The sequence below is a fragment of the Lathyrus oleraceus genome, chromosome 7 (assembly GCF_024323335.1).
Source record: "Lathyrus oleraceus cultivar Zhongwan6 chromosome 7, CAAS_Psat_ZW6_1.0, whole genome shotgun sequence".
Lineage (NCBI taxonomy): Eukaryota > Viridiplantae > Streptophyta > Magnoliopsida > Fabales > Fabaceae > Lathyrus > Lathyrus oleraceus.
Window position 1 is genome coordinate 545,737,097 of NC_066585.1, and position 18,224 is coordinate 545,755,320.

General features: G+C 34.5%; 3 protein-coding genes across 3 annotated transcripts; 1 reads left to right on the top strand and 2 right to left on the bottom strand.

Moving 5' to 3' along the window:
- Window positions 1-1,010: 1,010 nt before the first annotated feature.
- LOC127104925 (uncharacterized) lies at window positions 1,011-2,375 on the bottom strand. Its single transcript, XM_051042064.1, has 2 exons — window positions 1,866-2,375; window positions 1,011-1,454 (listed from the first exon to the last, which is right to left on the bottom strand). Exons 1-2 carry the CDS (start codon window positions 2,373-2,375, stop codon window positions 1,011-1,013), a joined length of 954 nt encoding a protein of 317 aa, XP_050898021.1.
- A 3,018-nt stretch (window positions 2,376-5,393) lies between these two features.
- LOC127104926 (secreted RxLR effector protein 161-like) lies at window positions 5,394-5,870 on the top strand. Its single transcript, XM_051042065.1, has one exon. It carries the CDS (start codon window positions 5,394-5,396, stop codon window positions 5,868-5,870), a length of 477 nt encoding a protein of 158 aa, XP_050898022.1.
- Window positions 5,871-7,177: 1,307 nt separating this feature from the next.
- LOC127108018 (phospholipase D alpha 1) lies at window positions 7,178-11,660 on the bottom strand. Its single transcript, XM_051045382.1, has 4 exons — window positions 11,493-11,660; window positions 11,146-11,248; window positions 7,891-9,790; window positions 7,178-7,805 (listed from the first exon to the last, which is right to left on the bottom strand). The coding sequence occupies exons 2-4, from the start codon at window positions 11,239-11,241 to the stop codon at window positions 7,372-7,374; spliced, it is 2,430 nt and encodes an 809-aa protein (XP_050901339.1). The 5' UTR covers window positions 11,242-11,248; window positions 11,493-11,660; the 3' UTR covers window positions 7,178-7,371.
- Between the last annotated feature and the right edge of the window lie 6,564 nt (window positions 11,661-18,224).

Below are 18,224 nucleotides of genomic sequence, written 5' to 3' on the forward strand. Positions count from 1 at the left end.
ATCTGCGGAACCGCACCCTATTATCTTGTTCAAGAGATGCATCTCCGGAACTTGTCCTGAATCAGTTTCAAAACATAACACTAAAACAAAACCTATTTTTTCATTGACAAAAACATAAATGTTGTCATGGGGAAGGTAAAAAATGCATAAAGACAAAATATGAATAAAAGGTGAATATATGACACTTCATTTATATTGAGACATAATTACATACAATTATTTGTCCGGTTAAACAAGAAATTTAAATAAATTGAAACATATTCCGCCAACTAAATCTATAGGTGGTATCCTCTTAGAATTTTGTGCATTTAATTCTTTTTCAATGTTGTTCAATCTCTCAAATTCTTGCATCATTCCCATAAAACGATTCGGCCAAGTCTCCGCTTTTGTGGTTGAATCAGTCGTCCGCTCCGGTTATGTAACTGGTATAGGGAATCCAGGTTTCAAGTAAGCTTGAATAAGATGACTTGATTTTGAAAGACACCCAATACACATGATACAATCATTTGGATTTTGGGATGGGGCGATGTGCAGTGGGAAAAAAGTTTCCAAAAAACCGTAGCGTGTCAGGTCAACACACGCTATATCATACACACATGCTATTAGGTGAACTATTTCAGAGAAGCACATCCATTTTGCCTCCGATTCCGGACCGCTAGAGTAAGGAACAAGAGACTCACAAATGTGATCGAATTTTTCTTTCTTTATACACAACCGTGTGTATGATTCTTTATGCATCTTCAACTATTGTATAAATCGATGTAGGACAAGTGTAAGATTATCTTCTCCTTTACCGAGTAGAGCAGAAAACGGATTGATAACTGTAATTACCGTCCTCCACAACATTGACGACCCACTCGATATATTTGTGTATAAAAACCGACATCTCGTCGACGAATGAAATCTTTGGTGGAAGTGGCGTTAGAGGTGGTTTGCTAATGTGAGTGCCTTTGACAACATTTTTTTGACATTTTGGAGTCGGTGAGTCTGGAAAAACTTTATCAACATGTTCAAAAATATGAAGGAGACTGTGTAATCGAATTGTCATTTGATGTAGACTTCATTTTCTTTGGAGCACCTTTTGTTTTTACGGGTTGAGAGGGCGGTTGCATGTCGGTGGTTTCCGGATAGGAAATCTTCCTCAATTGTTCTTTGATGTGGAGTTTTATGTTGTCACCGGCTTTCAAAAATATCTCTTGTATTACTTCCCATTCATTCAAAATAGGGATATTCAATTTACCGCCATACATGCATCCATCATCATCAAACCTAAGTCTCTTCCAATGAATGCAAACCTCGTCCATTCTTATTGGGTCACCAAGTTTCACCTTTTTAGAAATAACACAAGCACATGGGAGACCATATGTTTTCACAATTGTGCATCCACACTTTGCACTATCGGAGCCTACATTATCAATTTGTTTATCCTCACGAAAAATATAGTTCAAACTAGCCTGAGAAATGTTACCAACCAACTGAGAATATAGAGTGTTGTCTTTAAATCTGTGTTCCAAAATTGTGATGCTCCGACTGAATGTTGTTTGTATCTCATTATGTTGGTTTTGAATTATGTGGTTCATGGAGTCCTAGTCTCTACACAAATCCCCCTTACTATTTCCCAACCAATTTTTCAAAGTAGCATGGACAGACTCAACTCTGTTAGTTGTTGTATTTCCAAGGTGTCTAACATTATCAGTCCACGCATAAATTATCTTCTCCTTCACCTGGTCAAGAATTATGCTCTAAACATATTTCAACAAATCTGGATACTTTTCACACACTTTCCTGAAATGAATAACGGAACCGACATATAGTTCCTTTGTGGAATAATTTATTATACGATTCTATGCATCTATTATTTTTACCACAACCACACCTGCCTTCACCATTTTTCCATCTCCAGACTCTATATGTTTCGTCCCTACCGCGGGTTTAACCTGACTTCTCACATTCTTTGTTATGTGATACCTATAAAGTAACGCATAAGAAGAAGGAAAGACCTTTACAACCGAATTTATTAATGCGGTATCGCAGTCAGTAACAATCGCTTCAGGCATCTCACTTTGTACCTTCAACAGTGTCCGACACACCTTTAATATCCTAGTAAAATTGTTCTCTTTTTCACACTCAAGAAATGCAAAACCAACAGAATATGTCTTCTTAGTTGAGGTTACACCAACCATCTCCAATAATGGAAGTTTATACTTGTTGGTCTTATAGGTTGGATCAAGTATGAGCATCGTAAGAAACGTGTTCAACAACTTTATGGAATCAAGATGATTCCAAAAAATATCTCTAACAGTAACTTCATCATCGTACGTTCGATACCTAGACACGTAACTGTTATCATCCGACAGTTTCAAGGGTTTTTGCATCTCAGTTATATCCCTCTAAACACCTTGTTAGTGATGTACCGAATATTATACACTGGCTTGATATTTGATATATTTTTGGGTCGTTTTTGTTTCAATGTCACAAGTATATTTTTCGGTTGAACAAGATTCAAGATCATATCGGCAACACATTCATTCTCTTCCGGCTTGATCCGACAGACACTAGGATGACTGACTAATTTTAAACACAAACCATGGTTATGCAAACCACATATCACATTAAATATCCAATTTTTGTTTGCCAACATGTAACCACGAACCTTAAACGGACAATCACATTTTCTTGTGCCGGTGTCGTCTCTTTTAAATTCGAGAGAGGAGTTCTATATTTCCTGCTTCTTTCGCAAATCATTGTCACAAAGATACATCTTCTATCTGAACATTATCGAACCTTCCGGTAACCACACCAAATCCAAGTTTAGAGGCCTCCATATGAATCCATTGAAGCATTTGATCACGAGATTCAAACTCTTGCTTGTTTTTAAAGTTGTTGCCAACATCTACCACCTTCACAATAACACCTTGAACATTCGAAGAAACAACCACACCTTGGACATTTGGAGAAACAACTTGTTTTGAGAAAACATCGGGGCGCACCATATATAATGAAAATAATTAAAACCATAACAGAACATAAGCGCTACTACTGCTGCAGAATGACTTCAAAAATGAACACAGACAAATTCCGAAAATACATCTCCAGACAAGTTTCAGACACAACGTAACTTTTTTCTAGTAAAAATAGAAGATTGATGTGAGCAATGCAGAGGGAAATGAAAAATCTTTACCTGCAATTCTATCTTCTTTTGCTCCCTGTGATGTCATGAACCAAAAGGATGGAGATTTGGAGTGAAAAAATGGATTGAGAATGAAGGATTTTTAGGGTGAAGGGTTTGATTGAAAACCAACTATATCAACACTGGTTGTGTGATCATGCAGTTGGTTCTTTTATCAGATATTTATGGAGATGCATCTCCGGAAATATCTGACATGCAAAAGTGATGTAAATTTCAAAATGTCATCCATAGTTTCGGAGACGCATCTCCAATTTTTTTACTGAACTATTAAATAACTAAGATTTTTCTTAAAATGTTTCGAAGATACAACTCTAAAATAAAAATTATCCAACATATAAGATGTCTCTTAGAATGATTTTATTTGAATGTATAAGAAATGCGTCAAAAAGATATATCTTGAAAAACAGTGAGCATATATGGAAATTCTACTTGGTATAGTAGAAAGATTTAAGATATTTTACCGAATTCTCTTCAACAAACAAATGTAAATGTTAGGGTGATCGATAACTTTTCAAAGTTTATACTACTAGCTTACAAAGTAGTATGAGCCCAACAAATTTGATCAAACCCACGTTAGATGATTATTATGAAACTTTATGCTAATATTCTAATACGTCACACATAGGTGGTGGAATTTATATTCAATAGTGTCCCATACTAGTGTCCCATACTCTCATATAATTATTCGCATATGGATTCTAATTTTGAGCACGATGCTGTTGTTTTTAGACAGAAAGATAATACTAATTATATTCTAGATTTGAATATTCCCCTCATGTGATATCCTCGTTTTTAAAGTATAACAACTTCAACAACATTTCAATAAATAAAATAAAGTATAACAACTTAACCTTTTAATATAATATTTAATATTAAATTGAGATCTAAATATCACTATTCCAATGCTTTCTTGACATAAATATATCATTTTTATGTGTGAATTACAGTTGTGCATATATGTATTTTTCTTTACAATTTAACATAGTATTTAATTTGTTTAAAGGAAAAAAACAATATAATACTTCATAGATATGATAATAAATCTTTTTAAACTAGATAAGTTAAATTTGAACCCAATTCCAAATAAAAAATAGTGTTAAATTCTTTTTAAAATAAGATAAATATTTATATATTTAGACGGGTTTAAATTATTTAACAAGACACAATTATATTCAATATATATTAAAAGTAATATTTATATATATTTTTCATACATTTGTACTCAAATACACATTGAATACAACATTTATGCATATTTTCTTATCTGAATCTAATTAGTTGTGTTATACTTTAGTGATAACAAATACCTATCAAATGACAAAAAAAAAATTATCTTGGTAGTGAAAATAAATTAGTTCTTCGTGAAATCATTGCTAACTTGAGCATCATAGCTTGATAGCAGAAATCCAACATGACTATTCTACAACAGCAACAACAAAATCATAACATGTGACAAAACACTATTGATTAAAATTTAAACAACTGATTTAAACTTTGCAAGTTGTAGCATGGTGTATATTTCAATTTTAAAAAAAGTGTTATTTTAACACACTGTTAGATGATTAAGAAAATTTAAATATGTCACTAATTATGTTTATTGACAATAAGACATAATATTAGATTGGTAGTTCGAAGTTTTCTTCAGAGAATAGGAGTCGACTACTCTGAAGTATACGCATTAGTAGCAAGATTGAAGATTATCTGACTAGTAGTCGTCTTGGCATGGAAGCAAGATTGGTCGACATTTCACTTAGATGTGAAATCAGCATTTTTGAATGGACCTTTGGATGAAGAGGTATATGTCACACAACCTCTTAGATTTGTGATTCAGGAGGAAGCAATGAAAATATACAAGTTGCACAAAGTGCTCTATGGTCTCAAGCAGACACTTACGGCGTGGAACAAGAACATTGACTCATACTTAGTCGAATTGAGATTCGTCAAATGCAGGTCTGAGTATGATGTATATGCACATGTTGTGGCACAAGATATAACAATCATCTTCTTATATGTCGATGACTTGCTGGTAATTGGAAATAGCTTGAAGAACTTGTTGAAGTTTAAATAGCTAATGATAAGGGAATTTGAAATGTCGAATTTAAGAAACTTGTTTTATTTCTTAGGCATGGAATTTCAAATGTCGAAGCAAGATATGATGATACATCAAAGAAAGTATGTAAAAGAGATACGCAAGAGATTCATGATGGATGTTTCGACTCCTGCATCTTCGCCTGTCAAACCAAATTTGAACTTAGAGAAGAATGGAGAGGAAGACAGAGTTGATGCAACTTTGTTCAAACAAATTGTAGGATCTCTGAGATATGTGTGCAATAGTCGACCTGATATAGGTTTTTCAATCAGATTAATGAGCAGATACATGAGTGAACCAAGGGTGTCACACATGAAGGTTGTAAGAAGAACCCAGAGATACTTAAAAGGATCGATAAACTATGGGATTTTATTTCAACGAGATTCTGAAAGAAAAGAAGTTATGGTTACCTGCTATGCAGATGCTGATTGGTGTGGAGATAAGGAAGATCGAAGAAGCACAACTAGTTATTTCTTTCAAGTTTTTGGTGCCTCAATCTCATGGTGCTCGAGAAAGCAACATGTGATGGCATTGTCATCGTCTGAGGTTAAATATATAGCAGGATCTTATGTTGCATGTCAAGCAATTTAGATCAGATATGTTCCTGAATAAATGAAGGTCGAAGTGAAGAAACCTATAGTGTTGCAGATCGACAACAAGTCAACCATAAATCTTGCGAAGAATCCAATTTTGCATGGAGGGAGTAAGCACATTGAAACTAGATTCATTTCTTAAGGAGGAAGGTAAATCAAGGTGAACTTGAAGTAAGACATTGTTCAAGTGAAACACAATTTGACCGACATTTTCACTAAATGGTTGAAGATCGACAAATTCCTGAATTTGAAAAAGAAATTAAGAATAATTCAGATCGACTATGATTAACGCATGTTCGACAACTTGGATTATAGGGAGGTATGTTGAGATATAATATAACTCAAGTTGTGTGGACCAAATCCAAAATTAATTAGGATTTACGGTTTGTTACTTAGTGTACAAATTAGTTGTATATAAATAGACATATTTTGTAAATCAATTTGTATATTATAATTGAATAATATCAATTCTTATTTCTTATTTTCTCTCTTTCTATCTCTCTTTCTCTTCTCACTAAAAATATCTCATGCACTAACAATTAAAAATACCGTTAAAAATCAATATTTTTTTTAAACCAGAAAAAATACCATTTTCTATAATATATATTGCCTAAATATATGTCAATGTATATCATATTGACAACAAAAATCTTAATCTATGTATATAATAAAATATTTTATTAAAAAAGAAGAAGATTGTCAAATGTTAAAATGGGCACAAATAAAATAAATGTCTATACAAAGAGATGAATGTAGACTTAACATAAATATAGACTAGAGTGCAAAGTTTCATGTGTTTAAACTTTTAAAAGTATTATATTATATGTTAACTATGATTTTATTTAACTTCGAAAAAAATATGATAATTATAATTAATTAAAAAAAAACATGTAAGTTCTTTTAACTACTCTAATTTGTAAACTTGTTTTTAAATCATATGTGAGCCATATTTCCAATCTGTATTTATCTTAAAAGCTCTTAAGTTTAACTTTGGATCGATAAACCATAACGGCGCGGAGACATGATGAAATTGAATGGAGTGAATCAAAATAAAATATAAATCTTACTCTATTTTTTAATTATTTTATTAAAAATATCTCATTCTATCGGAAACACTCTAAATTGAATAGAACAAGAAATAAAGATTTGAATGGAATCGAATGGAATAGATTCCATCATGTTCCATTTCATTTCATTCATTATTTACAAATCTAAACAATAATATTACCATTCCATTCTACGCTGTCGCAGAAGAGAAGAGAAACATTGATTAGAAATCAGCTAAGGTCATAGGAGTTAACATCATATCACAGAATTCAGTATTTGAATTAAAAGCAAAAATCATCTCCACAAAACATAACATGTTCACATATTACATTAAGATTATTATATTCTCAACATTGTATAAAAAAAAAGACACAAATAGTAACAAAAACAAATATTAGGATGTAATGTAAGTAAGCAGTCACAGTCTTGTGAACAAAATTGTAAAACTCAAACTAAGTAGTGAGGATAGGAGGGAGGTAATCAGCTTTGGCTCCGAGAATCCGAGCCTTGGTGTCGGGGAAGAACTCGCATCCTGGCAGCTCTGTGATATCTCCTTCACTTGAAACTCCAATCGGATAGCGAAGCAAGTGGCCAGGAAGGTCGTGCTCGAGCGAATCGTTGGAATAAAGATCCCAATATTTGTCAGCAATCTGGTTCACCTTATTGACACATTCTTCACTTTCTGGATGGAGGAATGACTCATGCAGCATGCCAAGGTGCTCGTACCATAATGACATGCGGAAACCGTGGACCTGACCACGTGCCGGCTTTCTTGCAGCCAAATGGTGGGGCTGATAAGCTCCCATTGCTATCTCAGAGTCCCTCGCACCGTCCATTGATCTTTCGTTGATGTTGGCCGATCCAACGATTATGTATTCGTCATCGACTACAAAAGAAAAAGAAAGTATTCATAATAATGAAAGTAATGATAAAAAAAATAATCAATTTATGAGATTAATTTTCAAACTTACCGATCATCATCTTGGTATGAACATAGATCATGAAACGGCGGGCCTGTTGGGCTCTCTCATAATCTGAATCGGGTTCTGGTTGTTCAGAAGGCTCGTATTCTCCTTGTTTCTTCACTTCCCGATTACCAAGGCAGAAGAACGTCAAATATTTCCGAGGATCTTCCTCGATCCCCTTGGCCCTAAGCGCCTGAACGATATCCCTGTACATCATCTCCATTGTTCTCCTCTGCCAATCCAATATTGCTTGAACTGACGCACTTTCCGGAACACCTTCTGGCCACATTGGGACGACAACGTACACTGTGAACTTTTCCTCGGCTTCAATCTTACTCATAATCTTAAGTGAAAGTTCCTTTGGGATTACATGCAAAGCACCAATATCTTCAGGCTTAATATCCTCGGCACTCCAAGCAAAAGAGCTTCCAAGGAAATACTGATTTTCGATATAGATAAAGTTCTTTGCGCGTCGAATAGCATTAATATAGGCATCTTGAATACTACGATCGATGATATTATCCTTTCCACTAACAAGCCCGGCTCTTGCAGCATCTTCAGGAGTCTCTGGGAACCCGAAAGCTGCTCCACCATCAATAGATCTAAACAACTGAACATTCCATGTCTCTTGATCATCGGGAAACGTTACCGGGGATGGAGGGATAATAGAATCTTCAAGCTCTCTTAGAGAGACAAGCAAATCCTTCCCACCTTGCTTCCTCCATCGCTGCTCAAAGTTAAACAAAACATCCCAAGCGATCGGTCCTTCAAGCCGAGAGTGAATGTCATGCCACGGTTCCCTAGGACCGCCTTTTGTGATTGCAGCACCGGGAAAGTTAGGTTGATGAAAATCATCATGGTGTGCCGTGTCAAGGGTTCTGAAAAGCGAGTGGAATGCAGTATCATATCTTCCATCACAAAGGTCAAGACCCCCAACAAAACTAACAACTCTTCGCTTATCCGACCCACTACCAGGTAATTCACTGTCTACCACCACAATCTTCTGATGATGAGTAAACATGGTGGAAATCTGTAAATCCTGAACAATGCTACCACCATCATCAGGATTGCGGGGGCATAAGACACAATTGACATCAGTGCCTTCGAAAAACTGTGCGGTTTCTTCATCATGAGTAGCCATCAATCCATCCTTTTTCAACAAATTAACCGATGTTCTATCATCCCAAACAAGCATCAAAACCCTAACACCTTCACTCGATTTTTTCTTGAGAAGCTCACCAAGTGTTACGTCTCCCCCAGCCTTTGGTCTCCTAGAATCCCTCACCAACGAAATTTCAGTATAAACAGACCAACCAGTAATGTATATAAAGTGTTTAGCATTAGTGATTGCATCAAAAATGTCCTCCCAACATCTATGAGGTTCATAATTTTTACCGCCCGAGAGTGAAATTTTAGGGACGAAATTATCCGGCACATGAGCATCTTGGTAAAGAGATACCTTACATCCTTGCCTCTGCGAGAAGAAAGTATAAGGAACTCCAGGAAATTTAGTACTATGAATGCCTCGAGCCCAGCTACGGTCTTTCGTGACATCAAAATATTGCAGCTTCACATGAATCTTCGAACCCTCGGGTATTGGATTTTTTTCCTCATCCAAAATTTCCACCCACCTATCTATTTCCTCGCCATCCAGTACCTCCTCGACGGGCACATACGCTCTTCCAATTAAGGTCGCTCCAATAGGATTATCATCTTTCACAGTGAATATGATATTGGAAGCCAAATGAGCACAGTAAATGTGAAAAGACTCATACCATTTAGGATTAGTATGTTCGTTTTCGATGATTCTAGTCCTTCCCACTCTCGCCTTCTCCAAATCAATTGTAGCATAGAGTTTAGTAACTCCCTTTCCAATACCAACAGTCTCCTCAATGTTTTGCCTGATCTGTAGAAGCATATGATATAAAACGCAGTCATTAATAATGAATACAGAAAATAAGAGTGTAACCGAATATTCTCTTTTCGGTAGGTGCAATGTATGTATGTGAATATGCACAAGTATTTAACATTAGCAGCTTATATACAATAATAACAAAGGCTCAAGCAAGCTTCATTTTTTTACCAAAACACAGTTTCTGAGTTTAAAGGATGCACAAAATAAAGTTAATGATCATTCGTATAAGATCAGTAGATTGAACAAAAGGTAATTTCAACATGTGAAACACGGACACACACACATGAACATTGGACACAACAAAGACATGTTGACACCGGTAATAAATTTAACGTAATTATAAGTGTCGGTGTCGGACAACGTCCAACACTAACATGGACACACCTTTTTTCAAAGGTGTCGGTGCTACATAGATTTCAACAGAATGCAATGAATCAAGCCAAGCAAACCGTTATATTACAACCTGTTAATTAAGATTTGGTTCAAGAAATCATGACTCAGGACAACAATCAATAATATAGATCAGTGTTATCAATTGCAGATGGAGGACCATGGCGGAAAGCCCAAAGTCCAAATTTCGAGCCACCATCCTTCATATATTGGCCATGGCGGTCCACCACTATCTGCCATGGCCGATAATTAACAACACTGCTATAGATTAACATTGTCAGTTCCATATAATATTCTTCACACACAGGTTTGCAAATGATTGGCGGCAAGGTTTTAGAAAACAGTCCGTTACCGCAAAAACGGCTGCGAGAAAACAGTATCGAAAGCTACCTCACTGTTCCCGTGCTAAGAATAGATCACACACGAAAAAGCCGTTACGACCACAAAACACTGTTAGGGCCACAGAATGTAGTTACTACACGGTTATACAAATCACATAAAATATTCGTTACCACACCGCATTCAGAGTAACACAACACTTATACAAACTCAAACTGAGAAAGTCATTACGTGACCGCAATCATTATTTAAAACTTCGATTGGCAGTATAAGAAAAAAATGATGTATATACAAAATTTAAGATCAGATTAGAAATGAAAGTATCATCACAGAATCACAGAAAAATAATTCAACGGAACTTTTTATATATCTACGGTATCCAAACAGATCACAGATCCTCCAAAGCAAGCAGGGTCCACTTCACTTTTGAGACATCAAATCAATCATCAATTCATCATCACCACCAAAAGATTCTTTTTAATTCAATCATTTGCAAAACAAATGAAAAACACATTCACTTCAAATTCAAAATCAAATAAAAAAAAATAGTCAAAACTCAAAATCAACAATTAAACCACCAGATCCAAATAGACAAAAAAAACAAAAAAAAACAATACCATGCTCAAAAAATTTGCACCGCCGCCATCGGCCTTAAGCTTATCAACCTCATAGATGGTAGCATGAAGAGTGCCATGAAGATGAATTTGTGCCATTTTTCACCTACAAATCAAAATTCAATCAATCCCATTTCAAATCAGATCACACAAAGCACACAAAAAAAAATCAACTTTAAACAGTAAATAATCCAACAATGAGCAGAATTAGAGTATATAACTCACAAAGATTAAAACTTTAAGCAATGAAACAGTTAAATCAGATCACGGGTTGGATCAAGGAAGGTAAGATCATTACATAATAAAAAGGGTAGCAAGAAAAAAACAGAGAGAGAATGAAAAATACTAACTTTTGAAGGGAATGTGAAGAGGAAGAAGAAAAAATGAAAGGGTGAGAGATAGATCCGAGAAAAGAGCAGTGAGAATGAAGCATAGACGTGAGCGAGACTCTGTTTTTAAACAAAGGAAGAAAAAACAGGAAAGAAATAAAAATTGTAAATTTCTCAATCTAAAATCTCTCTTTGTCCAAAAAACACAATCATCTCCTATTTCACTTTTGACTACTCTATTTTTTAATGTTTTTTATATTTTATTTTTTCTATTTATTATAAAGTAATTAGTTTTGCGATTAATTAAAAAAAAAAAAGTTAATACCTCTTTTCCCAATATTATTTGGATCTTTTAAAAAAAAAAGTTTGGATTCCCCGTAATATATTAAGATTCTTCTCAATTCCTCTTTCATTCAATTAATTTAAAAGTTGATGTGTCATTGACATGTATATGGTCTTTTCATTTTAAAACATTTCCATGTATGTAAAATAGGATGCATACTTACCAAACTATCCCCAATTTAAATCTAACATTTAAAAATATATAGAAACCCTAGAAATTAAAATCTTCCATTTCTTTTTTTTTTCATCCCCCCTAAAAAAAATGTGACCTTTCACGTTGTTCACTCCAAGTCTTTGTCGCTTCTCAATTTCAGAAAGAAGAAGTTCTTCTCATATCTCATTGACGCTCGTTGACTGCACTTTTGTATTCTATTACTGGTGATATCAAAAAGGTACGATTCTATTAGCTTTGTTGATTTTTAGTGGTCCCAAACATAATGTGGCAGTTTGTGGGTAAACTTTGGTTACTTTCATTTGCAAAATTAATTTACGTTTTCACTTTTCACTTTGTGGGTAAATTTTGACTAGTTTTATTAAACTGTGCATGTTAATGTAATTGCAAACACAAACTTATTCAATGTGATATTTCATCATGGAGACTTTATTCACGACAAGCACGCGTTTTACAGGGAGAAGGGCAAGATCCTGACAAATAGGGTTTTTTCGAGGTTGCTAGCTTAGTTAAAGGGTGGGGACATAATGGTTACAGACTCTGGAGAAAGATATCAGGAGTTGATGAAGGATTTGTTCATTTCATTGATGATATACAAGTTAAAGAAATTGTTAATCATGGCCTTGAAAATGGCCTTAAAAATAATGTTGATGATCAAATATGGATTGAGCATGGTATTGAAGACATGTTAAACTAACCCGACCATATGGCAAGGTAAGTGAGGGCTTTGCCTAGGGTCTAAAATAAAATTTAGTAGGGTATATAGGTTTTAGAATTTATAGTTGTTAGGATTAATAGCTTCGGTGGTAACTATTATTACAGTTAGAATTAAGGGTTTCAAATTTTTTTATCTTTTAATATTAATAATAGCCTTTAAGTAGTAGCCTTTAAAAATTATGACTATAGATATTAATAATATACTACCGTGTAAATATAATGTTAACAAGTAATAATGTTAATTTTGTTAAATTATTAAAAAAAATTGTATTAATATTACTGTTAATTTTTTTTAAGTAAACTATATGTATTAGAATTATTATTGTTACAATTAATTTAAGGAGGCACAATTAATTAAAATTAGTTGCAACATTTTATTTTTATTAATAGTACAATTACACATAAAAACCTTTTAAATAATAATATTTTTCAGTTCTATTCTCTCTCTCAAACTCAAAGTATAATACTACAACTATAAAATTCTCAAGTCTACGTGTTCTTTCCTCTCTTTCTTTCTAATCTTATCATCACTTTTTTAGCCTTACTTCTCACCTCTCTCACTCACTGTTGTCTCTTGCAAGTATTATAAAAAAAGGGACAAAAGGAATAACAACAATAGAATCTCAAAAAGCAGGTTTTATTTATTTAATATTTTATTATTATTTTTAATCATTTTATATGTTTTAATTTTACTATCAGTGAATTTTATTTATTTTATATTGGTCTATATTGCAAAAAAAAAATTATTTTATTCTAGAATTGAACAATGTAATTCGAAAATTGAATCAGGAGCTTCAAAATTGAAGGGGAAAAAAGAATTGAATCTTTAGTTGAATCACAAAACAAATATTGATGGATTAAATTTATTTATGAAACTACGAGTTTTAAAAGAAATAATAAAAATAGAAAATGATACACCAATTGGTATACTTAATTATATAAAAAGATTTGATTCTTTTTCAAATGTGTATATTGTTTATAGCATATTGTTACAATTCCTATAATTGTTGCATCGACCGAGAGAAGTTTTTCAAAATTAAAGTTAATAAAATCTCATTTAAGATCAATAATGTCTCAACAAAGATTGAATGAATCGACTTTATTATCAATTGAAAAATAAATATTAAATGAAATAGATTACAATAATTTAATAAATAATTTTGCATCTCAAAAAGTTCACAAAATAAAAATTTAAATGAAAAATACTATTAACTTAAAAATGCCTCATTTTAAGATTCGCCTTAGGCCTCATTGTCTGTTGGACCGATCCTGATGCTAAGTAAGCTGTTGAGGCCTAATGTTAATCAATTCAGTGAAGGTAATAATGAGGTTAGCAGTGACGATGATGTTAGAGGCATAAGGTTTGATGATAGTGAAGAAGAAATAACTTGTGAAGGAGAAGAAGGCATTGTGAAAGTTGTAGTGGAAATACCAACTCAAGGTAATAGGATCGAGGTTAATGGGAAGTCATTTAGATTCAAGGTAAATGGTACCAAAAAAACAAAAGAAGGGAAAATCCCCATCCAAATTGAATATGTTTGTTCCTACAAGAATTATAGAAGATTGTTCAAAGAGGAATCCCAATAATTCAAGATGTGGAATATGAAAGTGAATAATTGGGAAGCTTCGACCCTGGCGATAGTGGCAATGAAAAACATATTGATTTTGAAGGACTTCTAATATAAACTAGGTATGGAATTTAATTATTCATTTGAATTCAAAGATGCAATTCGGGAGTGATCTGTTTTAAATGGAAGAAAGATAAACTTTGTGAAAAATGAAAGTTATAGGGTTAGGGTGGAATGTAAGGGTAAATGTGAGTTTTTAGCATTGTGTAGTAAAGTAGGTGAATGACACACCTACCAAATAAAGACATGGGTGGGGATGCACACATGTGCTAGGGTATTAAAAAAAATTGTTAATGCCAAGTGGGTGTCCAAGTTAGTTATGGAAAAAAGGAAGTCAATGGGTAAGGTTAAAGTGTCTGAAATAATGTATGAGCTAAGGATGAAGTACTCGGTTGGTATAACCAAATGGAAGGCATGAAGATCTAGGTCTATTGAAGATGAAATCAAGGGAGATGCAACTAAACAGTATACCATGTTGTGGAGATATGCAGCTGAATTAAAGAAGCAGTGTCATGGAAATACTGTGAAAATTAACACTGAGAGACCATTACCAACTTTTCCACCAAGATTTGGGAAATTCTATTTTTTCTTTGAAGGTTGTAAGAAAGGTTTTACTAAAGGGTGTCAATCTTTCATTGGAGTATATAGGTGTCACCTAAAAACACAATATGGTGGGAAATTATTGGTGGTTGTTGTTAGGGATCCAAATGACTAATATTATCCTTTGGCTTTTTGTGTAGTGGAGACTGAAATAAGGGATAGTTGGCTTTTGGTGTAGTGAAGATATTGGTGCAGACAAAAAGTATGTTTTTATCTTAGATCAGCAAAAGGTACAACCTTACAATTAGTTTGTTGTTATTTATGTATGTGGTAAACATGATACATTTGTTGACTGGTTTTGTGTTTATGCAAATGTCAGGGACTTGTGAGTGTACTTGACGAGATGTTTGAACAAATTGAGCATAGAATATGTCTAAGACATTTGTGTGCCAATTTCAAGAAGTTTGGTAGTGTTGCTGCAATCAGGGGCCTTTTGATGGGAGCTTCAAAAGCTACCTATATTCAAGCTTGGGAGAAAAAGATGAATGAATTGAAGCAACTGGACAAGAAGGCATGAGAATGGTTGATGAGAGTTGTTAGTTTGTAAATTTACGTGTCGGGTTTTTGTTATCGTATCCACAGGGATTGTAAGATATCACCGCCGTTCGATGGTTGTATTAATCTTAGCTCAATGTAACAATAAGGTTTTGGTTGGTTGTCACGTTATCTTGCATAAAAAGGTAATAAATTGCGGTAAAAGTTATGGTTTGAATAAATGAGAAATATTGCCAAAGTTAGGGTTCGATGATCACTTTGCATGTATTTGTTCGGTCAACAATCTTATAAACTCCTTTAGATGATAAATCATTTCACAAAGTCCTCCCAATATGTTTCTCTCGAACACACATTGTGAGTTTTCCCATTTTGATCCATTGTTTCTCTCGAACACAATCTATCAAAATGACAACTTTTTGGTTCAACCTTATAGTGAACAAAATCATTCATTACTATCTCTAGCTAACAAACAAGTTTGGATGAAAACCTAGGTCAAGAGTTGGTAAACATCTCTCGATCATAAACCAACACAAAGAGTTTTAAATAGAAACAAAGTTTTCATCATATATTCACCATTAAAGAGTTTACACATGAAGATCCTTACATTTACACACAAAGCTAGTAATCACCTACATCTAACCTTGACAAATGGATGACTTAGCTACTCATTTTCATGGTAGCTTGGTCGGCAAGTTTCGGAAGAAGGTTGATCAACATCCAAGTCGGATAATCGATATTGGATGGGAATCCACCTTCTTTTTGTAGAAGATGGTTACAAGATGAAGAGAAATGAAATCTAGGGCATAAAAGATCCTAAGAACAATGCTGGAAAATATCTCTAAGAAAGTACAAAAGTGGAAAAATGCTGTAAAAACTAGGTATGGTGCTCAAAAGTGGCACTTGCTACTTATAGACTTGTGCTGGGCTGTCATGCTCGCTAGGCGAGCAGAAAGGCTCGCCTAGCGAGGGTCTAATTGTGGCACACAAGGCACCTGTGCCCAGAGAAACAGGGTCTGTTGAACTGTCATGTTCGCCTAGCGAACAAACCTTCGCCTAGCGAAGGACACGCTCCAACCTTCGCCCCAGCGAGGTTGAGAGGTTTTGCTACTGGAATGCTCGCTGGGGACTCGCTAGAGCCTCGCCTAGCGAGTGAGTGCTGGCTGCGCTTTTCACCAAAACAGAACGAACTCGCTACCACCTTCGCTATCAGCTCGCCTGGCGAATTTATTGACATTTTACTGGAGCTTTTCGCTGGGCGCTCGCCTAGCGAGCAGGCTTCGCCACAGCCTTCGCCTAGCGAGCATGCTGATGAATGCTTGTTTTCCTTGGTTCCTTTGCCAACTTTCTTGTGTCTTAAATTTCAATTATTTCATGCCTTCTTCCTGCACAATAACACACAAATCAAAGGCACCAAGCTTGTTTATCAATGTAATGCATTTCATCTAAAACAAAGGTGATTTTGACAATTTACAAGGAAATAGAGTGAAAGATACCCTTAATTGATGGTTCAAATAAGCACTTTTGGGTATCTAACAGGAGTACCTACCAATCTATGGTGTAAGCAATTTTTTAGATTTTACCCAAAATGTGATGTCTTGATGAAAAACTTGAGTGGATCATTTAATAGTACCATATTATAAGTTAGGGATAAATTAATACTCATAATGTGCGAGTGGATTAGGAACTATATAATGAATATGGTTGATAGCAGTTTATTTAAGCTTGGCAAATGGAAACACAATGGCATGCCCGTTCCTAGGAAAAGATTTGATAAAGAAATTCAGATGAGTGGTCAGTGGCTGCCAACACGGAGTATGAGTGACATGTGGAACGTTCATCATCCATATAATGGACTTCAGTTTGTTGTGGATCTTTGAAAAAAAATTATTCTTGTTGCTTTTGGGACCTAGTAGGAATACCTTGTAGATATGTTGTGTCTGTTATGTAGTATTAGAATTTGAAACCAGAAAAATATGTTGATTCATTTTATATGAGGGAGGCTTATAAACTGTATTATAAGAAAAATGTAAGTCCAATCAATGGTATGGGCGTGTGACCAAAAGTTGATGTTGAAGATATGGTACCACCACAGTATAAGAAAGGTCTAGGTATGCCCGAGAAATTGAGGTTTAGAGAGCATAATGAGACATGATCAAGGATGAGGAGGCCTGGTGTAGCTTATAGATGCACCAAATGTGACAAATTTGGCCACAACTCAAGGAAATGCAAGAGCACTGAACAGGCCTGGTGTAGCTTATTGATTTTTATTGATTGCTTAGTATTGTTGTTGAATATTTAGTATTTTTGTTAATTATTTAGTATTGTTGTTGACTGTGTGCAATACATAGGAAAACACCAAGAACCAAGGTCTCATCAACTGCTGCAGAAAGGGTATCATCAACTGCTGTTGAAGGGGTGTCATCAACTACTAATGATGATCCAAATTTAGATGCAATGATTGAGAAGATGATGGCAGAATTTGAAGATCAACCATCCTAAGATCCACAATCTCAAGTGTGTAATCCTACACCTATTGTTGAACAAGTTATTCCCAACCCTATCACTCAAAACAACGTGAAGAACAAACAAGCTGAGAAGAAGAAATAGGCTCATAAGAAGAAAGAACCTACTGAGCAGAAGAACCCACTCATAAGAAAATGAAGACCCCAAATTGGTACTTGTGTGAAGAAAGTGAAGATATGGGATGAAATTTCAAGGCAACTGACTCAGTAGTGATTATTATGAAACATTTTATATTGCCTAATATGTGATATGACTCAATAGTTATTAAGAACATAT